The 17,500-nt window shown below is 41.0% G+C and overlaps 1 protein-coding gene across 3 annotated transcripts in view; it reads left to right on the top strand.

Moving 5' to 3' along the window:
- The window catches only part of LOC147027249 (glutamate receptor ionotropic, delta-2-like), a 675,131-nt gene that overhangs the window by 473,707 nt on the left and 183,924 nt on the right, over nucleotides 1-17,500 (top strand). For all 3 annotated transcript variants that reach the window (XM_085883508.1, XM_085883507.1, XM_085883509.1), the window contains exons 7-8: nucleotides 8,816-8,977; nucleotides 10,081-10,200. In XM_085883508.1, the coding sequence (XP_085739634.1) occupies nucleotides 8,816-8,977; nucleotides 10,081-10,200 (282 nt within the window). The remainder of the gene's footprint in view (nucleotides 1-8,815; nucleotides 8,978-10,080; nucleotides 10,201-17,500) is intronic.

Below are 17,500 nucleotides of genomic sequence, written 5' to 3' on the forward strand. Positions count from 1 at the left end.
ATATATGTATATGTATATGTATATGTATATGTATATGTATATGTATATATATATATATATATATATATATATATATATATATATATATATATATGTATGTATATATATGTATATGTATATGTATATATATATATATATATATATATATATATATATATATATATATATATATATATATGTATATATATATATATATATATATATATATATATATATATATATATATATATATATATATATATATATATATATATATATATATATATATATATATATATATATATATATATATATATATATATATATATATATATATATATATATATATATATATATATATATATATATATATATATGTATATATATATATATATATATATATATATATATATATATATATATATATATATATATATATATATGTATATACAGATATATATGTATATATATATATATATATATATATATATATATATATATATATATATATATATATATATATATATATATATATATATATATATATATATATATATATATATATATATATATATATATATATATATATATATATATATATATATATATATATATATATATATATATATATGTATATATATATATATATATATATATATATATATATATATATATATATATATATATTTATATATATATATATATATATATATATATATATATATATATATATATATATATATATATATATATATACATACACATATGCTTTACGGTGACTTCTCCTGCTGTGTTGAAGCAGATTCAACGTGCCTCTTTATCCCCCTGCCGCGTGGCGGAAGGGGTATATTGTTATCACCCGGGTCATCCGTCCGGCTGTCCGGCTGTCCGTCCGTCCATCCGTCCGGCTGGCTGGGCGTCAACATTTATAGCTGTGAGTGCGATAACTCATAAACTGTTCGCCGTATCGATGTGAAATTTCGGTCACACATGTACCACCTGAAAAGGAAGAACCCTATTGATTTTGGGCATGGCCTGCTCCAACATGGCCAACTGGGGCGGCGTCAACATTTATAGCTGTGAGTGCGATAACTCATAAACTGTTTGCCATATCGATTTGAAATTTGGGTCACACATGTACCACCTGAAAGGAAGAACCCTATTGATTTTGGGCGTGGCCGGATTCAAGATGGCCGACTGGGGCGGCCATCTTGAAAAAAATGTTTTTTCGCCATATCGATTTGTAATTTGGGTCACACATGTACCACCTGAAAAGGAAGAACCCTATTGATTTTCGGCATGGCCAGATCCAAGATGCCTGACTGGGGTGGCCATCTTGAAAAAAATGTTTTTTCGCCATATCGATTTGTAATTTGGGTCACACATGTACCACCTGAAAAGGAAGAACCCTATTGATTCTGGGCGTGGCCGGATCCAACATGGCTGACTCGGGCGGTCGTCCGGCTGGCTGGCTGGGCGTCAACATTTATGGCGTCAACATTTATAGCTGTGAGTGCGATAAATCATCAACTGTTCGCCATATCGATTTGAAATTTGGGTCACACATGTACCACCTGAAAGGAAGAACCCTATTGATTTTGGGCATGGCCGGCTCCAAGATGGCCGACTGGGGCGGCGTCAACATTTATTGGTGTGAGTGCGATAACTCATAAAATTTCGCCATATCGATTTTAAAATTTGGGTCACACATGTACCACGTGAAAAGGAAGAACCCTATTGATTTTGGGCGTGGCCAGATCCAAGATGGCCGACTGTGGCGGTCGTCCGGTTGGCTGGCTGGTCATCAACATTTATGGCGTCAACATTCATAGCTTTGAGTGCGATAACTCATAAACTGTTCGCCATATCGATTTAAAATTTGGGTCACACATGTACCACCTGAAAAGGAAGAACCCTATTGATTTTGGGCGTGGCCAGATCCAACATGGCCGACTCGGGCGGTCGTCCGGCTGGCTGGCTGGGCGTCAACATTTATGGCATCAACATTTATAGCTGTGAGTGCGATAACTCATAAACTGTTCGCCATATCGATTTGAAATTTGGGTCACACATGTACCACCTGAAAAGGAATAATCCTATTGATTTTGGGCGTGGCCAGATCCAAGATGGCCAACTGGGGCGGCCATCTTGAAAAAATGTTTTTTGTAATAAATGGAAAACTGCTTATTTGATTTCAATTATTTTTCAATGGCGGGGGATTCCCCATCTCTGATGGTATATTTCCTTCTGTAATAAGACCCCCAGCTTTTGGAGCTAATTTACAAGAATGTCTGCTTTGTCTGGTGTGTTTTTTTATGATAAAGCATACCTTGGGTCACTAGTACCTGAGCGTCTGGTCATTCAACTCGGTGGCGTTTACGCGTTAGCACAAAATATGTTGTGATTTTTGATGCATGCCAAGTGAAACAAAGGGAAATTAACATTTTTGGCTCCTGTGACGTCAAAAATGGCCCACAGTGTTCAAATTTCACTGAAATGATGCTTACTCATTTCCTCAACTACAAATGAAAACAACATTGTGATCAGATCACCAATTGGGGTTGATTTTTTTTTTTTTCATTTTTGTTCCCAAAAGAAGTGATTTTTTTGGTTTTTTACTTTCACTTGAGTTCCTTTTTTTTCAAGTTTGGGGCCATTTTCGAAGTAGTCATAGAAAACAAGCTACCCCCAAACCTATTTTAGAAACTGCTCAATGGCATCGGCTGTATTTTAAGGGGACAATCGTGTCTATATGTGGAAAAATGAAAACATTATTGCCAATTTCCATAAACTGACCCCTTCATCACCATAATGATCCCCAGTATAAACAAAGTCACTAACTCTCAAACTAATCAACACAGAAAGCTAATTCTGGTGTCCAGTTCTAGGTATTTGGGTATGGGGAATCTATTGAACCAAAAATTAAACCAATTAGAACACTCCTTATTCGCATTACTCTAAAATGGCCACCTCAATGACTGCTGTAATGATACCTGTTAAAACTGTACAAACGATTTTGTAACTACACACTGTACACAGGATTTTGTAACTGTACACACAGAACAGGGTTTTGCAAAAAAAGGAAAAATCACTTATTTTGAGAAAGAAAATTTTAAAAATCTACCCTGGGCCACGTACTGGTAAAGGGGACACTGCATCAGCAGCATAGCCGCGTCCCAACCAATGATGGTACCAGCAGCCACAAGCTGCACGAGAGATATATATATATATATATATATATATATATATATATATATATATATATATATATATATATATATATATATATATATATATATATATATATATATCCTTCTCTCTCCCACCCCAATTCCTCTCTCTCCCACACCATCCCTCATCTCTCCCACCCCTATCCCTCACTCTCTCCACCTCTAACCCTCTCTCTACCACCCCTATCCCTCTCTCTCCCACCCCTATCCCTCTCTCTCCCACCCCTATCCCTCTCTCTGAAGCCTGGTGTTGGCTTAGTGGTTAGGGTTGTGGGTTGGGATCCGAGGGTCCTGAGTTCAAGCCCCGTTGGCCGCTGAATTAAAAATACACCAGGAGGTTGACTCAGCCTGTCATTCTTCCGAGGTCAGCAAAATGAGCACCTGTGTACTGGTAAGGGGGACTCTGCATCAGCGGCATAGCCGCGTCCCAACAGCCACAGGCTGCACGAGAGAGAGAGAGAGAGAGAGAGAGAGAGAGAGAGAGAGAGAGAGAGAGAGAGAGAGAGAGAGAGAGAGAGAGAGAGAGAGAGAGAGAGAGATAGATAGAGATCCTTTCCCTCTCTCTCCCTCCCCTATCTCTTTCTCTCTCCCTCCCCTATCCCATCCCTCTCTCCCCGCCCCCCCGATCCCTCTCTCTCCCACCTCTATCCCTCTTTCTCCCACCCTTATCCCTCTTTCTCCCACCCCTATCCCTCTCTCTCTCTCTCCCACCACTATCCCTCTCTCTCCCACCTCTATCACTCTCTCTCTCCCAACCTATCCCTCTCTCTCTCCCACCCCTATCCCTCTCTCTCTCCCACCACTATCCCTCTCTCTCTCCCACCCCTATCCCTTTCTCTCTCCCACCTCTATCCCTTTCTCTCTTCCAACCTATCCCTCTCTCTTCCACCCCTATCCCTCTCTGTCTGCCCCACCTCTATCACTCTCTCTCCCAACCTATCCCTCTCTCCCACCCCTATCCCCCTCTCTCTCTCCCACCTCTATCCCTCTCTCTCCCAACCTATCCCTCTCTCTTCCACCCCTCTCCCTCTCTCTCCCACCACTCCACCCTCCCTCCTCTCCCTCATTCCCCCTCCCCCAAATCTGAACAAGTTGTATTTGCTTGAATATCATATATATATATATATATATATATATATATATATATATATATATATATATATATATATATATATATATATATATATATATATATATATATATATATATATATATATATATATATATATATATATATATATATACATACATACACATATGTTGATTTGACGTATCGCACTGTTTAGAAAGCATTGGTGCTGCCAGAGAAGTTTATTGGCAAGGGTTACACAAGGTGGTTTGCCATTGCCTTCCCAGCATTGTTTGCCCATCCTCTATCTTTTTTAATGCTGAGCATCCAGCGCAAGGAGCAGCACATACTTTTTTTTAACCTTTGATTTGGTTTAGCGGGGATTTGAACCACCCACCTCCCTGACAATCAGAGCGGTTGCTTTAACCATTACTCATACAACACCACAATCCTTTTACAGATTGCCATCGTGACATCTTTTGACATTTTTTCATCTCAATCCCACAGCAAATAAAATACACAACCGGCACTGCACTTGCAGAGCGCATAGTCTCGCCTCGCAATCTCGTTCTGAAGAAAAATATAAATGTTAACAAAACACGCTGCGATTATGGCCCACTGCTCTGATGGCTCATTTACCCGTATCATCCATGCACCTATTATGTCACATAAATTGCTATTATTCTCAGCTTTGTTGATTATTTATTAATTATTAGGATATGTAACAACCACTTTTGCTCACATTCAGGCTAAATTGTGGCAATGAAGGTGAATATGAAAAAAAATTTCAAACTATATTCCCCATGGCTATTCGATCAAATGTACCACCCTAGAAGGCTGTGATTATCAAATAAATTACCTCCCATGCACTTCTAGCCAAAGAACGTTCAGAATGTGAAAGCATTTCTTATTTTCTGTTTTTCCACATTTCATATTTTCTGTTTTTCCACATTTCATATTTTCTGTTTTGCCTCATTTCATATTTTCTGTCTGAGTTCATTTTTGAAGGATTTTGAGAAAAATAAGGCCTCGTTCCGAGTGAAGCATGCCCTCCATGTTCTCAAAAGGCTCTGCACAAGAACTAAGCAATATTGATGGTCAGGGCACAGGAGTCCAACTGAATGACCTACTTCCCCTCCAATTACTTCCATCTTATGATTTATGAGGGAGTCCCGAAGTGGAATGACATTTGCTCTTTGGTAGTGCTCAATCAGACTTTCACTTGGGTTGTTGAGGTTCCTGTGCAGGTTCGTCTTCCCGAGTACAGACTCTGCTGCACCAACATTCGCAGCCAGCTGGAGGATCTTATCCAGCCAAGATCTGAAAGTAGCATGGATGCTTTTTACGTCATTTTGATAGTTTGATTGACTTTATCAACTATCATATCGGTCTTAACAATGTCTTTATCACACTTTTGGAGCTTGTCATCTGGGGTGTTCTTGATTATTATGTACGTGGCCAATGTTTTGATTGAAGAGAGAACAGCTTTCACCTTTAGTGCTTCCACCCTGGTGTCTCTGTCCCAATCCCAACTTTCATCAGATGCCACCACCTTTAATACTCAAGAGGCAAAATGCTGGCATCCAAGAAGGTGCCGGGCTTCCTTAATTTCCAAAAATACCCAAGAAATCTATGCTGTCTCCACCCAGCATGCTTTCGATCATCTTCAGAGCTTATTGCTGGTAAAATGCAAGGAAGTACATCTTCTGGGTCAACTCAAAAAGCAAACTTTGCCATTTGTTAAAAACAAGGAGGTTTTATTGTTTTGGCAGATTAATCTGTGTCCTCACAGGATGGTACAATGGCAGAACACTTTCCAATATGGAACTTCAAAAATGACATAATCCACCCCACAATGCTTAGCCCGCATGTGCAGAAACCCCTGAGCAGCAATGTTGATCAGGGCATATTAACATAATATATCAATGGGTGAAACAATTTTTACCTAAAATGACTTACAAAGCTTCAAAAGAAATGTCGAAAATACTTGTAAAAGAACCTGAGAGAAAGGGATGCACAATGAAAGAGTTGGAGAACCTTCTCAGCTTACCAAAAGGGCCGAGATCTTCCAGATGCTCTTACTGCAATATCCGGACCATGTGGGCCGGTGCCGGGTCCAAATTTTGGATGGGTGAGTTGCACCAAAACCCCCAACAGATCGCTACCAGTAAATGAACTTTGAACCTCATGGGAATGTCACGTGTTAGGATGACAGGCTTGGTGATTTATTCAATGTATGTTTGCAATTATTGTAAAGAGGCTGCTGTGCTTCATTGCCAACAAAGTAATGGTTACCACCTCTTCGATAAAGAACATCTTCATGCTAAAATGGTGTGTGTGTGTGTGTGTGTGTGTGTGTGTGTGTGTGTGTGTGTGTGTGTGTGTGTGTGTGTGTGTGTGCGTGCGTGTGCGCGCGCCACTACTTGCTTGTATTACAGGAAATGGTAGGAACTCGACACATCGCATTCACGGATATTTCACGTATTTCCTACAGTTCTGTAAGCCCAATTTGCATTTAGGAACACAATAATTGTGGTTAACCATTTTGAAATTGCCACTCTTTCATTTAAATACGTAAAAATTATGTTAAAAAGCCGATTTGAATCATACATTTCTCTCTAGTAACGGCAGGTTAAAAGTGCTCGTGCCAGCAAAAGCGAGTCGCTGAAAACTCCCACACAGAGCATGCGCGGAAGGCTTCGTAAGCATTCATACATCATTTTGAAAGTCTTGTATTCAGCTGTCTTGTCTTGGTTTGATTCTTCCATGGACGATAAACTGTCAGATCGACATTTTATGGACAGCGTGTTTCATGGGCATTCAGCTGGGTGTCCAATCTACAAGGATTATCTTGTGAACGTTAAAGATCCCACCGTCTCTTTTCATGAAGAGTCGCCAAATCATCGACAGCACCCTGTCCATATTCCAGAGACTCCTGCCATAAATGACAAGGTGAATCAGCTGCACAGCCATGCTTCCTCATAATCATTCAAACATGCAGGTACATGCTAAATCCGAGAGAAGAACACTACTAGTTTGCTTACCTGGCTCGAAACATAAATCTGACGTAGTGGAGAGGGATGAAGTCCTGGAGACAGTGTTTGTCCATTGCCAGGTTGCAGGAACCCGATTAATTAAGAAATGTGATGTGGACATGATGCTTGTGCATTTGCATTGAGTAACAGTCCTGAATTGTTTATAATACATTAGGACTCAGCACCGTTGGTGTTGCCCTTCCATTTTGTATGCCGATTTACAATCAGATGCCTGGAGTTTCAGCTCAGTAGACATAATGTATGTTCACGGAACGAAAACTTTCTGATCAATAATGCGGTAGACTTGGCAAAAATGATCAATAGTAACCATTTAATAAGTAAAATTGATAAGTGTGAATTGATCGACAAATTTCCTGTCGATTTGATCATCTAATATTATCGAAGGGAATTTTGAGTTTTGATTGATATTTGTGCCATGAGAATGAACCAGTTTTCCCATTGCCATTTGGAAAAGGATTGATTTTAATTGTTTTGTTATTGAGTTCATTGCTAAGTAAATAAAATATCCACCGACTACTGATGTCCCTCGACTGGACCAACCAGATTGGTTGGTTTTCTTTCTAGTAACTCTGTTACATAATTTAGACTGAATCTGGGAAGGCCCAGGGAAGGGGGCATACCTCTAGAATGATAATGCAGTGGAACAATGGCATTGTAGGAATTCTAGACATACAGAACAAACTTTTTTTTTTCTTTTACGCATCATTGGATCCTGGAACATCAAATGTTTGTGGCTGATTTCCTCTTTGTGTTTGTTCTCGTGGCACAGGCCCCAGCAAATTGACTTCCAGCTTCCATTGGTTATAGATGTAAGAGCGTACTAATTGCCAAAAGAAGAAAATGCTCTGAAACATCCCCACAAAGAGCACACAATATTTGAAGCCTCATGGACTCTTGAGTCATTGAGATGTGCTGGGGCGTTACTAACTGCGGAGCCACTTCCCAGGCTTTGTGGTTGAATGAAATAACTGGTGGAGAGGAGCTGGAAAAGCAGGGAGGACCAAAATGAGTTCACATTTGGCCAAAGAATGGCAGGATGGAGTTTCGTCTCTGTTCTCACCCATAAATTAGCTTGTTTGGAAGACAGGCCATTGTTAGTAGTGTAAAAAAGAAGAATAACAATGGGTGATGTTATGTATAAGAAATCATTCTGTTGTTTCTGAATTCGTTTTGTTGAACACACACACACACACACACACACACACACACACACACACACACACACACACACACACACACACACACACACACACACACACACACACACACACACACACACACACACACATACACACACACACACACACTTTAGAATGTGGAGCAAGGCAAATTAAATGGAACCATTGTGGATTTAACACAAGTATGAGTAGTGATGTCATGAAATTCGATTTCCTCCTCATGTTGCTATTGTCATTGAATAGTTAAGTTGTTGATACCTACACAAGGATTTTGGTAAGTGATTATATTCCACTTTCTGGCAGGTGTCCAGCCGCTACGTGTACGACAGTGTGCTACTGCTGGCAAACGCCTTCCACCGCAAGCTTGAAGATCGTAAATGGCACAGCATGGCCAGCCTGAACTGTCTTCGCAAGTCTTCCAAGCCATGGAACGGCGGACGCTCCACACTCGACACCATTCGGAAGGTGCCAGCTCAGCTTGTGTTGGTGTGAAATGGAGACACAGGGAGAGAGGGGTGAAATAGATGGTCATCATGTGCTCACTTTGGGTTCGCATGGCTAAAACATGATCAGAAATGAGGAAGTGGAAATCGCTGCCATTGAAGGGTAGCCATGCACGTGCTGTTGTTGTTTTTGCCAACTCAAATAATGTACATGGAAGACACAAAGAATCGTCTAATGTGCAGGAAAATTGCTGAAAAGGACAGTACATATTTACAATATAGGTACATATGGAATTGGTTTTCAAAATCAAAAATTGACTTCAAAGACAACTGGGTTCACAGTGTTTTTAAAAGCAAATAAAGATGGGGGCAGACAGATTAGTCTCATATTTCTACTTGTCATGGGTTATCCAGGACTATGGGCTGAGCTAAAAACTTGAAATCCTCATGGCTATATGTCCGGAATAACAAGCGGCTGATTGCATATACCAGGATGGCCAAGTCTGGGCAGGTGGAGATGGCCAGGAATTGAGAGAATAGCAAATAAAGGATGCATTGTGCAGTGCCACTAACCTTTGAGGAAAATAGCTGGTACCATGGCAAAGGCAATGAATAGCTCCACGGAAGTGCAATGTAGCTTGGAGATGGGTGATGGAGGTGGGTGGATTATGCACAAATTAAAGGTGCCTCTGAGGACTTGGCTGATTTGGAAGCAAGAGCAGGATAAGCAATTCGACATTTCTTGGAAATTAAGAAAAACCCTTTTTATTAATGCTCTCTTTGTCCTCCAGCTGTCCATTTTATTATCAATTTTGCAAGTATGGCAGATTTGTTTTTTTACTACTCCTTCCCCCCTCCCCCATTTATGCTTCCTTGCATTCCTCCACTTATTCCTCTATATCTTCCTTATCTTAATCCTTTCCCTTCTCTCCACAATCCTTCCACAATCCCCTTATTTACCGTCTCTCTCCTATCATCCTCCCTTATTTTCCCTTCCTCAATGTTAATTTTGTCATTTATTTTGACCACTCCTCCCCCCACCCCAACATACATATATTTATAGTAAATACATAGACCATAAACCTTTAATCTCTTTCTCCTTCATTTTTCAATGTGCCACTCCAGGGTCGTGTGAGTGGTCTTACAGGAATCATGGATTTTGGGGAAGATAATGTCAACCACAACGTGCAGTTTGAGATCTTAGGCACAAGTTACAGTGAACTCTTTGGAAGGGACGTTCGCCGGGTGAGTGATTTTTACTGTACATGTGTTCACTGGACATGGAATTGAGCTTAAGAGAGGTGTTGATAAAGTTCTGCAAACGATATCAATAGTTCAAGATACGAAAAAAAATTTAAAAACTAAATACAAAAATGTGTATAATTTCAGAAGAATTAAAAAAAAAATAAACTGCATTTTGAGAAAATGTCTAATTTATGCTGAAATATGTGAAAAAGAATTAAATTAACTTTGGCATCTCTTGGTCAGTTATGAGTAGGCCATTCCTAAATGACTTCAGCGGACCACATAAGTCGAGCCGGTGGTTATTTCAGCTCAAAAAAGGATTTGGTCACCAATGTCTATTTAAATCCTTTGTTCACCTCTGGAAATTGGAATCAAGCAAGGTTAAAAACAATGTAGTGGTTTCCTTGCGCTCATTTACAAATTAGACAAGGAATGTTGAACAGCCAAAGTACAGCTCACTTTCTGATCAAAACCATCGATCGCCCGGTGTCGCAACTGATTTAGGTCCGTCTCGTCGGCCATAATCTTCTAGCTTAAATTTTCAAACAGTAAAAGGTACCCGAGGGAAATCAACACAATAAGGCACATGTTGATTTGTGTGCCGATAGCGCTCCTGCCGAGCATTGCATGCCGTACGGCTACCAGATCTATCAATGGGAGCTGTGCCTTTGCCTTCGTGGGTGGAAAGGTGGGGGTGGAGGCAAAATGGACATGACAGAGTGAGGGAAAATAAAAGAGGGTATCGGCACCCAGACGACATGTGAAACTAATGGAGTTTGTCTCCGTTGCCTGCCTGCTTTACCCAAATCACTAGTTTCACATGAACGTCCAAAGCCTCAATTTTTCCAAATGCAGACAGCATTCATTAATTCAATATGTGAAACATACTTCGATTGTGTATTTCAACACAATTAAGGTAATATCCTGAAAACGGGATTGGTTTTTTTGTTATTGTGGAAAATAAATCAATTTCCTCTCTTAATGAGATTGTCTCTGTGTGCCAAGCTTCCTCCTTATAATGGGAGTGGAGACATAGCCCACAGGAGACAAAAGTTAGAGGACAAAGTCTGTGAAATGGTTGGAGCTATTCAGAAAAGTCTTCCAGCTTGTCTGGCAGTGCCAGTACGTGGAACAAGGCTTTGACAGTGCTGACGCTAATCAAGAACGGGTTGTCAATATCCATTCAGCACAGTGTCAACGCCGGAGGGATCGACGATCAGTGCTAGGCCACCGGGCGAAGTACGGCTCGATCGAGTAAACTGATAGATGCAGAGACTACAAAGAGCATCCCTTATATAAAAAAATAATGTCATCTAATGATATTCTCATTATATTGCTATCATGTCTCACCATAACATACCTCCCCCTTCCCCAAGGATTCCTGGTCTCAGTTGTTCCTGATAAAAGTGTACTGGGCTATGCAGTTGACTGGTAACCTGTCCACCGTTGATACAATTCCTGATACCAAAATTTGTGTGTGTGCGCATGCGTGTGCATAAAGACTAGTTTACTGTGCTGTGATGCTTAGTGTGTTGTCATGTGGAGTTGAGACGTACACCAATAAGAGAGATGTCTCCAGAAAGATTGAGACCTTCACAGCAGGTGCCTCTGAAGCATATGAGGTGTCGCTCATGCTCAGCAGTGGACACGGCATATTAGCGTACAAATGTTGTTGGTAATCCCAGCACAAAAACAGTGATCTGCGAAAGGCGCACGGTAGAATACAATCAGAGGAATAAAATGGTTCCTTAGCTGCAGTGAAGGCTCTTTTTGTGATCTTTCATAGTGGATAATTCTATCCATTTTATTCTTATATTTGTATGGCACAGTGATATTGCACATGTGGGAAGACATTATTTAATTTTCAAAGTGAGTCTTCACCATTGAGAGATTGGGCCCAAAACGATATAGTACTGTATAGCATGATATCTCAAAAAAGTATTGGACCTGATATGTTCTCATGCATCAGGCATTATGTGGTGGAGTGCCCTTCTAGTGTTCACTATTATTTTCTGTCTTCCTTTTCACTTCTCCAAAATAATTGCACTGAGACACTCCACTCACAGGCTATACGAGTGTGAGCTCCAATTCCAACACAAGCTACCATTTTTGATCATAGGCAGCATTGACTTTGGCCTTAATCATGCCTTTTGAGCAATGTCATGCTGCCAGAGCAAGTGCATCAGGAAAGGCTTTTAATGAGTTGCACCTACAATGACATCTGTAACCTTTTGAGAATGACATTTAACTCTTCCTCATAATACTCAACTTTCCATAAAGCATCCTTAAACCCCAAACGCATTGCTGAGTTTGATGCCATTTGATAATGCAACCTTTGAAAACATCTGTTGTCAACATACACTTTCGTTCAGTTTTTCTTTTGTTCATGCAAGCTGTCATGGTGTAATTTCCAAACGTATTTAAACCTTATTTTAACCCTTGTCAGAGGAGAGGCTGTTGGATTTCGGTCTGTTTGTCTGTCTGTTTGGCCATACAGATCGTGAGTACGTGTATTAATTACGTACTAATGAAATTATAATGGTAATGATAATGACAATGAAAACAGTACATAATGAGAATTCAAATTAAAATTATAAGGTCGATAATGATAATCACATTGCTGATGTTGATGATGATAATGATAATAAAAAAGATAATAATAATTTGATATCTGTGATCACAAAGCGATCACCAAGGACAAGGGTAAGCCTCCTCCGACCGGGGTGGCTTTCCCTTGGTAATCGCCCACAACTTATCCTTGGCCCGCAATCCAATGACGGACATGTTCTTTTTGGATCACGATGTGACGTTGACCTTCAACATTTTGGGATCGAGTGTAACTTCAAAAAAATGTGTCCCCATCTACAATGTATCCATAACACCAAACATCATGAAAAATAAGAGAAAAATGATTCGAGTTTTGACCAAAGAGGTGTTTTTTGTTAATTACATCACAATTCCAAAAAGTAGGTCAAGCATACCAATCAAATATAAGGTGCACAACATCAGTGCAGGAATGTTATTCTGCTGCAAGAGTATCTTGGAAGGCAAAGCAGTTTTTGAGATTCCACATTGTGAAAATTGAGCGATGACAAAAAAAAAATCCGTTATTTATTCAGAGCGCCATTTAAACTTGACCTTTAACTTGGAAGGGAATGATGTAAATTAAGTTTCAATGTGGCACTCCACCACATGGCAACTCATAGGGGTGTAAGACCTTGACCTTTAACCTGGAGGGTATGATGAGATTTATTTTCAGGTCAGGCAGGATCAGATCTGTGAATTGCTGCAGGTAATATGTAGACCTGTACGAAGCTGTTTCATGGTCGGGTTGTCGGTGACTAAACTGACTTCCCCACAAGGTTTCCTGGTGAGAAGAGTGTATGGAAATGGACACCCAGCAAGATTAAATACAAAACCAGTCAAAGGGTGGAGGAGCTCCTTGTGAGCCAATGACCATCCATACCGGGTTGCCAACTGTGTCTGTGGACGTCCTCCTGCAGTTGGATTACTTTTTTTTCTCGGAGGTTGGTGGCAGAATTTGCACTCCGGCCACCCTAAAACAATTCATTCCACAAAACACACAAAAACCGCACAGAAAACTGAAAACCCACTCTGTGTGAGTACCTCCTGTGCAGCTTCCATTCACTCGGTAGCTCATCGGATGATGGGATTGGTGCAAAGCCTCAGGACCCTCATTATTTGTTGATAGGAGGAAAAACATGAGTTAACCTTCCTGCGTCAGGTTACAGTGATGTGCGTCGGGGTGGTGGTGAAGTGTCATTCACCAGACAGCGGTCTCCTTGGGTTAACCTTCAGCAGACCGTTTGGGTGGGTGCCTGGAATGTCCTATCCCAAAGAGAGGATGATCACCTGTCTCTGTTGTCATCTGAGCTCAAGCGTTTGGACATCAGTATTGCAGCACACTCTGAGGTTCGGAGACGTGATTGCGGTGAGATCATTGGGGGTGGTTACACCTCCTATTGGTCTGGTCGCTATTATGGTTACCATTCCCAAGGAGTTGCTGTAGCTGTGTCCAATAAGCTGATCCCAATGATAATTGAGGTAACACCGGTCAACGAGCGTATTATGAGACTACGGTTTCATCACTCCTTAGGTGTCATTTCCCTGTTCTCTGTTTATGCTCTGACTGTAGCGAGTGACCTCACCGTGAAGGATGCATTCTATGCCACTTTCGAGTCTGTGGTTGATCAGTGCCCCAGACGAGATACACTTCCAGTCTTGGGGGATTTCAATACATCGACTGGAACGGATAGGGATGGTTATGAGGTGTGTGTTGGTCCCCACGGGTCAGGAACTATGAACCAGAATAGCACTAAGTTCCTTGACTTTGCAAGAAGTCATGGACTTAGGGTGGCCGGTTCATGGTTTCAGCGCCCACAAGCTCATCGCTGTATTGGTATTCCAATGCTGGCGGTGTGGCAAAAGAGATTGACCATGTCCTCATTGATGGTCGCTGGAGGATGATCCAGAACTGCAGGGTCTACCGGAGTGCTCAGTTCCTCAATACTGACCACTGGCTTGTTGTAGCAACTCTGACGTTGCACCTTAAATCCAGGAGAATATTAGCATCCCAGTCTAGGTTGGATGTTGGCAAGCTCAAAGATGAGAGGGTAGCTGAGGTGTGTGCGAACAAGCTGAGTAGAGATTTGGGGGGGGGGGGTCTGGGTGCTTTGGGAGTTCCTGATGAGTTGTGGAGTGCCTTCAAGACCACCGTCCTTGATATTGCCGGTGGATGTCTTGGAACTCACCGCAGGGCAAAGAAGAATTTTGTCTCTTAAGGGACACTGGATACCATTGACCAGAGTCACAGGGCCAGGCTGAATGGCAGAGCTGAGCTGTTCACGGGGCTGAGGCGTAAAACTGTATGTGTGCTAAGGGTGGACAAGGAGGCCTACGTGTGAGGAATCTGTGAGGGGGTAGAGCATCACCTGTGGTCAAGTGATTCTCGTCCTGCTTACAGGGGAATTCGCCCATTGCATTCATCCAAGCCCATCCCTCGGTGTAATGCAGTTCGAGCAGAGGGTGGTAGGCTCTTGACAGATGCGTCCGAATTGAAGGCCCACTGGGCTGGTTACTTTGAGCGGTTGTACCAGGCTGATCCACCAGCTGTCGAGTTGGACATCAGGGGTGTTAAAATCCCTGTTGCTGACCCTCCAATAAACTGTGGTCCACCTTCGCTTGTGGAAACACAGGCTGCGGTGAACCGGTTGAAATGGGGTAAAGCTCCACGGATCTGTGGCATCCATGCTGAACTTCTCAAGGCTGGTGGAAATGCTGCACTTGTGTCATTGCATGCAGTTCTGTGCTCTGCCTGTAACACAGGCATCATCCCAACTGACTGGAAGAGGGGCCTTGTTGTCCCTCTCTGAAAAGGGAAGGGTGATCGCCAACACTGCAACAACTACCGAGGGCTAACGCTACTCTCAGTGCCGTGCAAGGTCTTCACTTGGGTAATTCTTGATGGGGTTCACCACCATCTGCCTGAGCACTAGCATCCAGAGCAGTCAGGCTTTACACCAAAGAGGTCAACGATTGACCGTATCCTTGCTCTTTGTGTCCTCACCGAACGCAGATGAGAGTTTCGGCAGGGCTTCGTGCAGCCTATGTTGATCTCTGGAAAGCGTTCGATTCAGCGAATTGGGATGCTCTCTGGAGGATTCTATGTCTTCGTGGGGTGCCACCAAAACTGATCGATCTGATATCTGAACTCTACTCTGGTACTGAGAGTGCTGTGAGATGTGATGGGACCATCTCTGACTTATTTCCAGTTGTTACTGGATTTCGTCAGGGGTGTGTACGAGCCCCCACACTTTTCAGCAATAGTATGGACTGGATTCTAAGGAGGATGTCAGAAAGATAAAGTTGCGGTGCATCGTTTGGGAATGTCAAGATCTCTGACCTCAATTTCGCAGATGATGCAGTCATCTTTGCAGAGACTTTAGATATCCTTTCGGGGGTCCTTGAGGTGCTGAATGAGGAGTCTGAGCCGCTGGGATTATGGGTTTCCTAGGTCAAAACTAAGATCCAGTCATTCAATGACATCTTGGATGCTGCTGTCGTGTCTGTGTATATGTATATATGTGTATATATATATATATATATATATATATATATATATATATATATATATATATATATATATATATATATCTTATTATTGTTATTATTATTCTTTCGGCTGCTCCCGTTAGGGGTCGCCACAGCGGATCATCCGTATGATCCGCATAGTGATTTGGCACATATTTTACGCCGGATGCCCTTCCTGACGCAACCTTGGTCACCTTTTACGACACAGGGATATGGTACACCTATTTTAACCGGGGTATACACCGGCCCAGCATACTGGTACTCATTTCGCCGACCTCGGAAGGATGACAGGCTGAGTCAACCCCCTGGTGTATTAATTCAGTGGCCCAACGGGGCTTGAACTCAGGACCTTTTGGATCCCAAGCCACTGCCCTAACCACTGTGCTAACACCAGGCTAACATATATACATATATATATATATATATATATATATATATATATATATATATATATATATATATATATATATATATATATATATATATATATATATATATATATATATATATATATATATATATATATATATATATATATATATATATATATATATATATATATATATATATATATATATATATATATATACATATATATATATATATATATATATATACAGTGGGACCCGCTTAATAGAATCACTTTGGGCCGGACAAATTTGATTCTAATAAGCGGGTGATTCTAATATCCGAGTTCACCAGAGTTGTGGAGTATCAAGCGGATCAAATGTCGAGTACACATACAGAGACAAATACTCAGCATTTAGTTTGATTTATATGACACACTTGCTCAAAACAATGTAACTTACTACTGAAAATAAAACAATTACACGTACAGTACATATGTACTTTTCAAAGCAAAACAACATAGGTTTGTCAATGAGCCTACTCTGTAATGAAAAAATTGTCGATTGTTGCCTGCTTTAACGAGTCTGTGGCAATGGCGGTGACCTCCCTGTCAAGTTTGCGCAGGAAGGCCATGTCACTGAACCCATGTGATAGCAAACCAAGCCTGATCGTCTTCGCTGCAGACATCATTTCCTTGATGGTCGGGACAGAGATCTCCTCTTCCTCCTCTTCCTCCACTTTAGTGTCGGCGTCATAGTTTGCGTCAGTAGCAATTCCCATTTCGCGTTGGACTGCCGAAACGATGGCTTCGTCTGTGACATCATCGTCTGTGGTTTGGAGA

The sequence above is a fragment of the Eptatretus burgeri genome, chromosome 5 (genome assembly GCF_056783735.1).
Source record: "Eptatretus burgeri isolate ZD-2024b chromosome 5, Ebu_testis_v1, whole genome shotgun sequence".
Taxonomy (NCBI): Eukaryota; Metazoa; Chordata; class Myxini; order Myxiniformes; family Myxinidae; genus Eptatretus; species Eptatretus burgeri.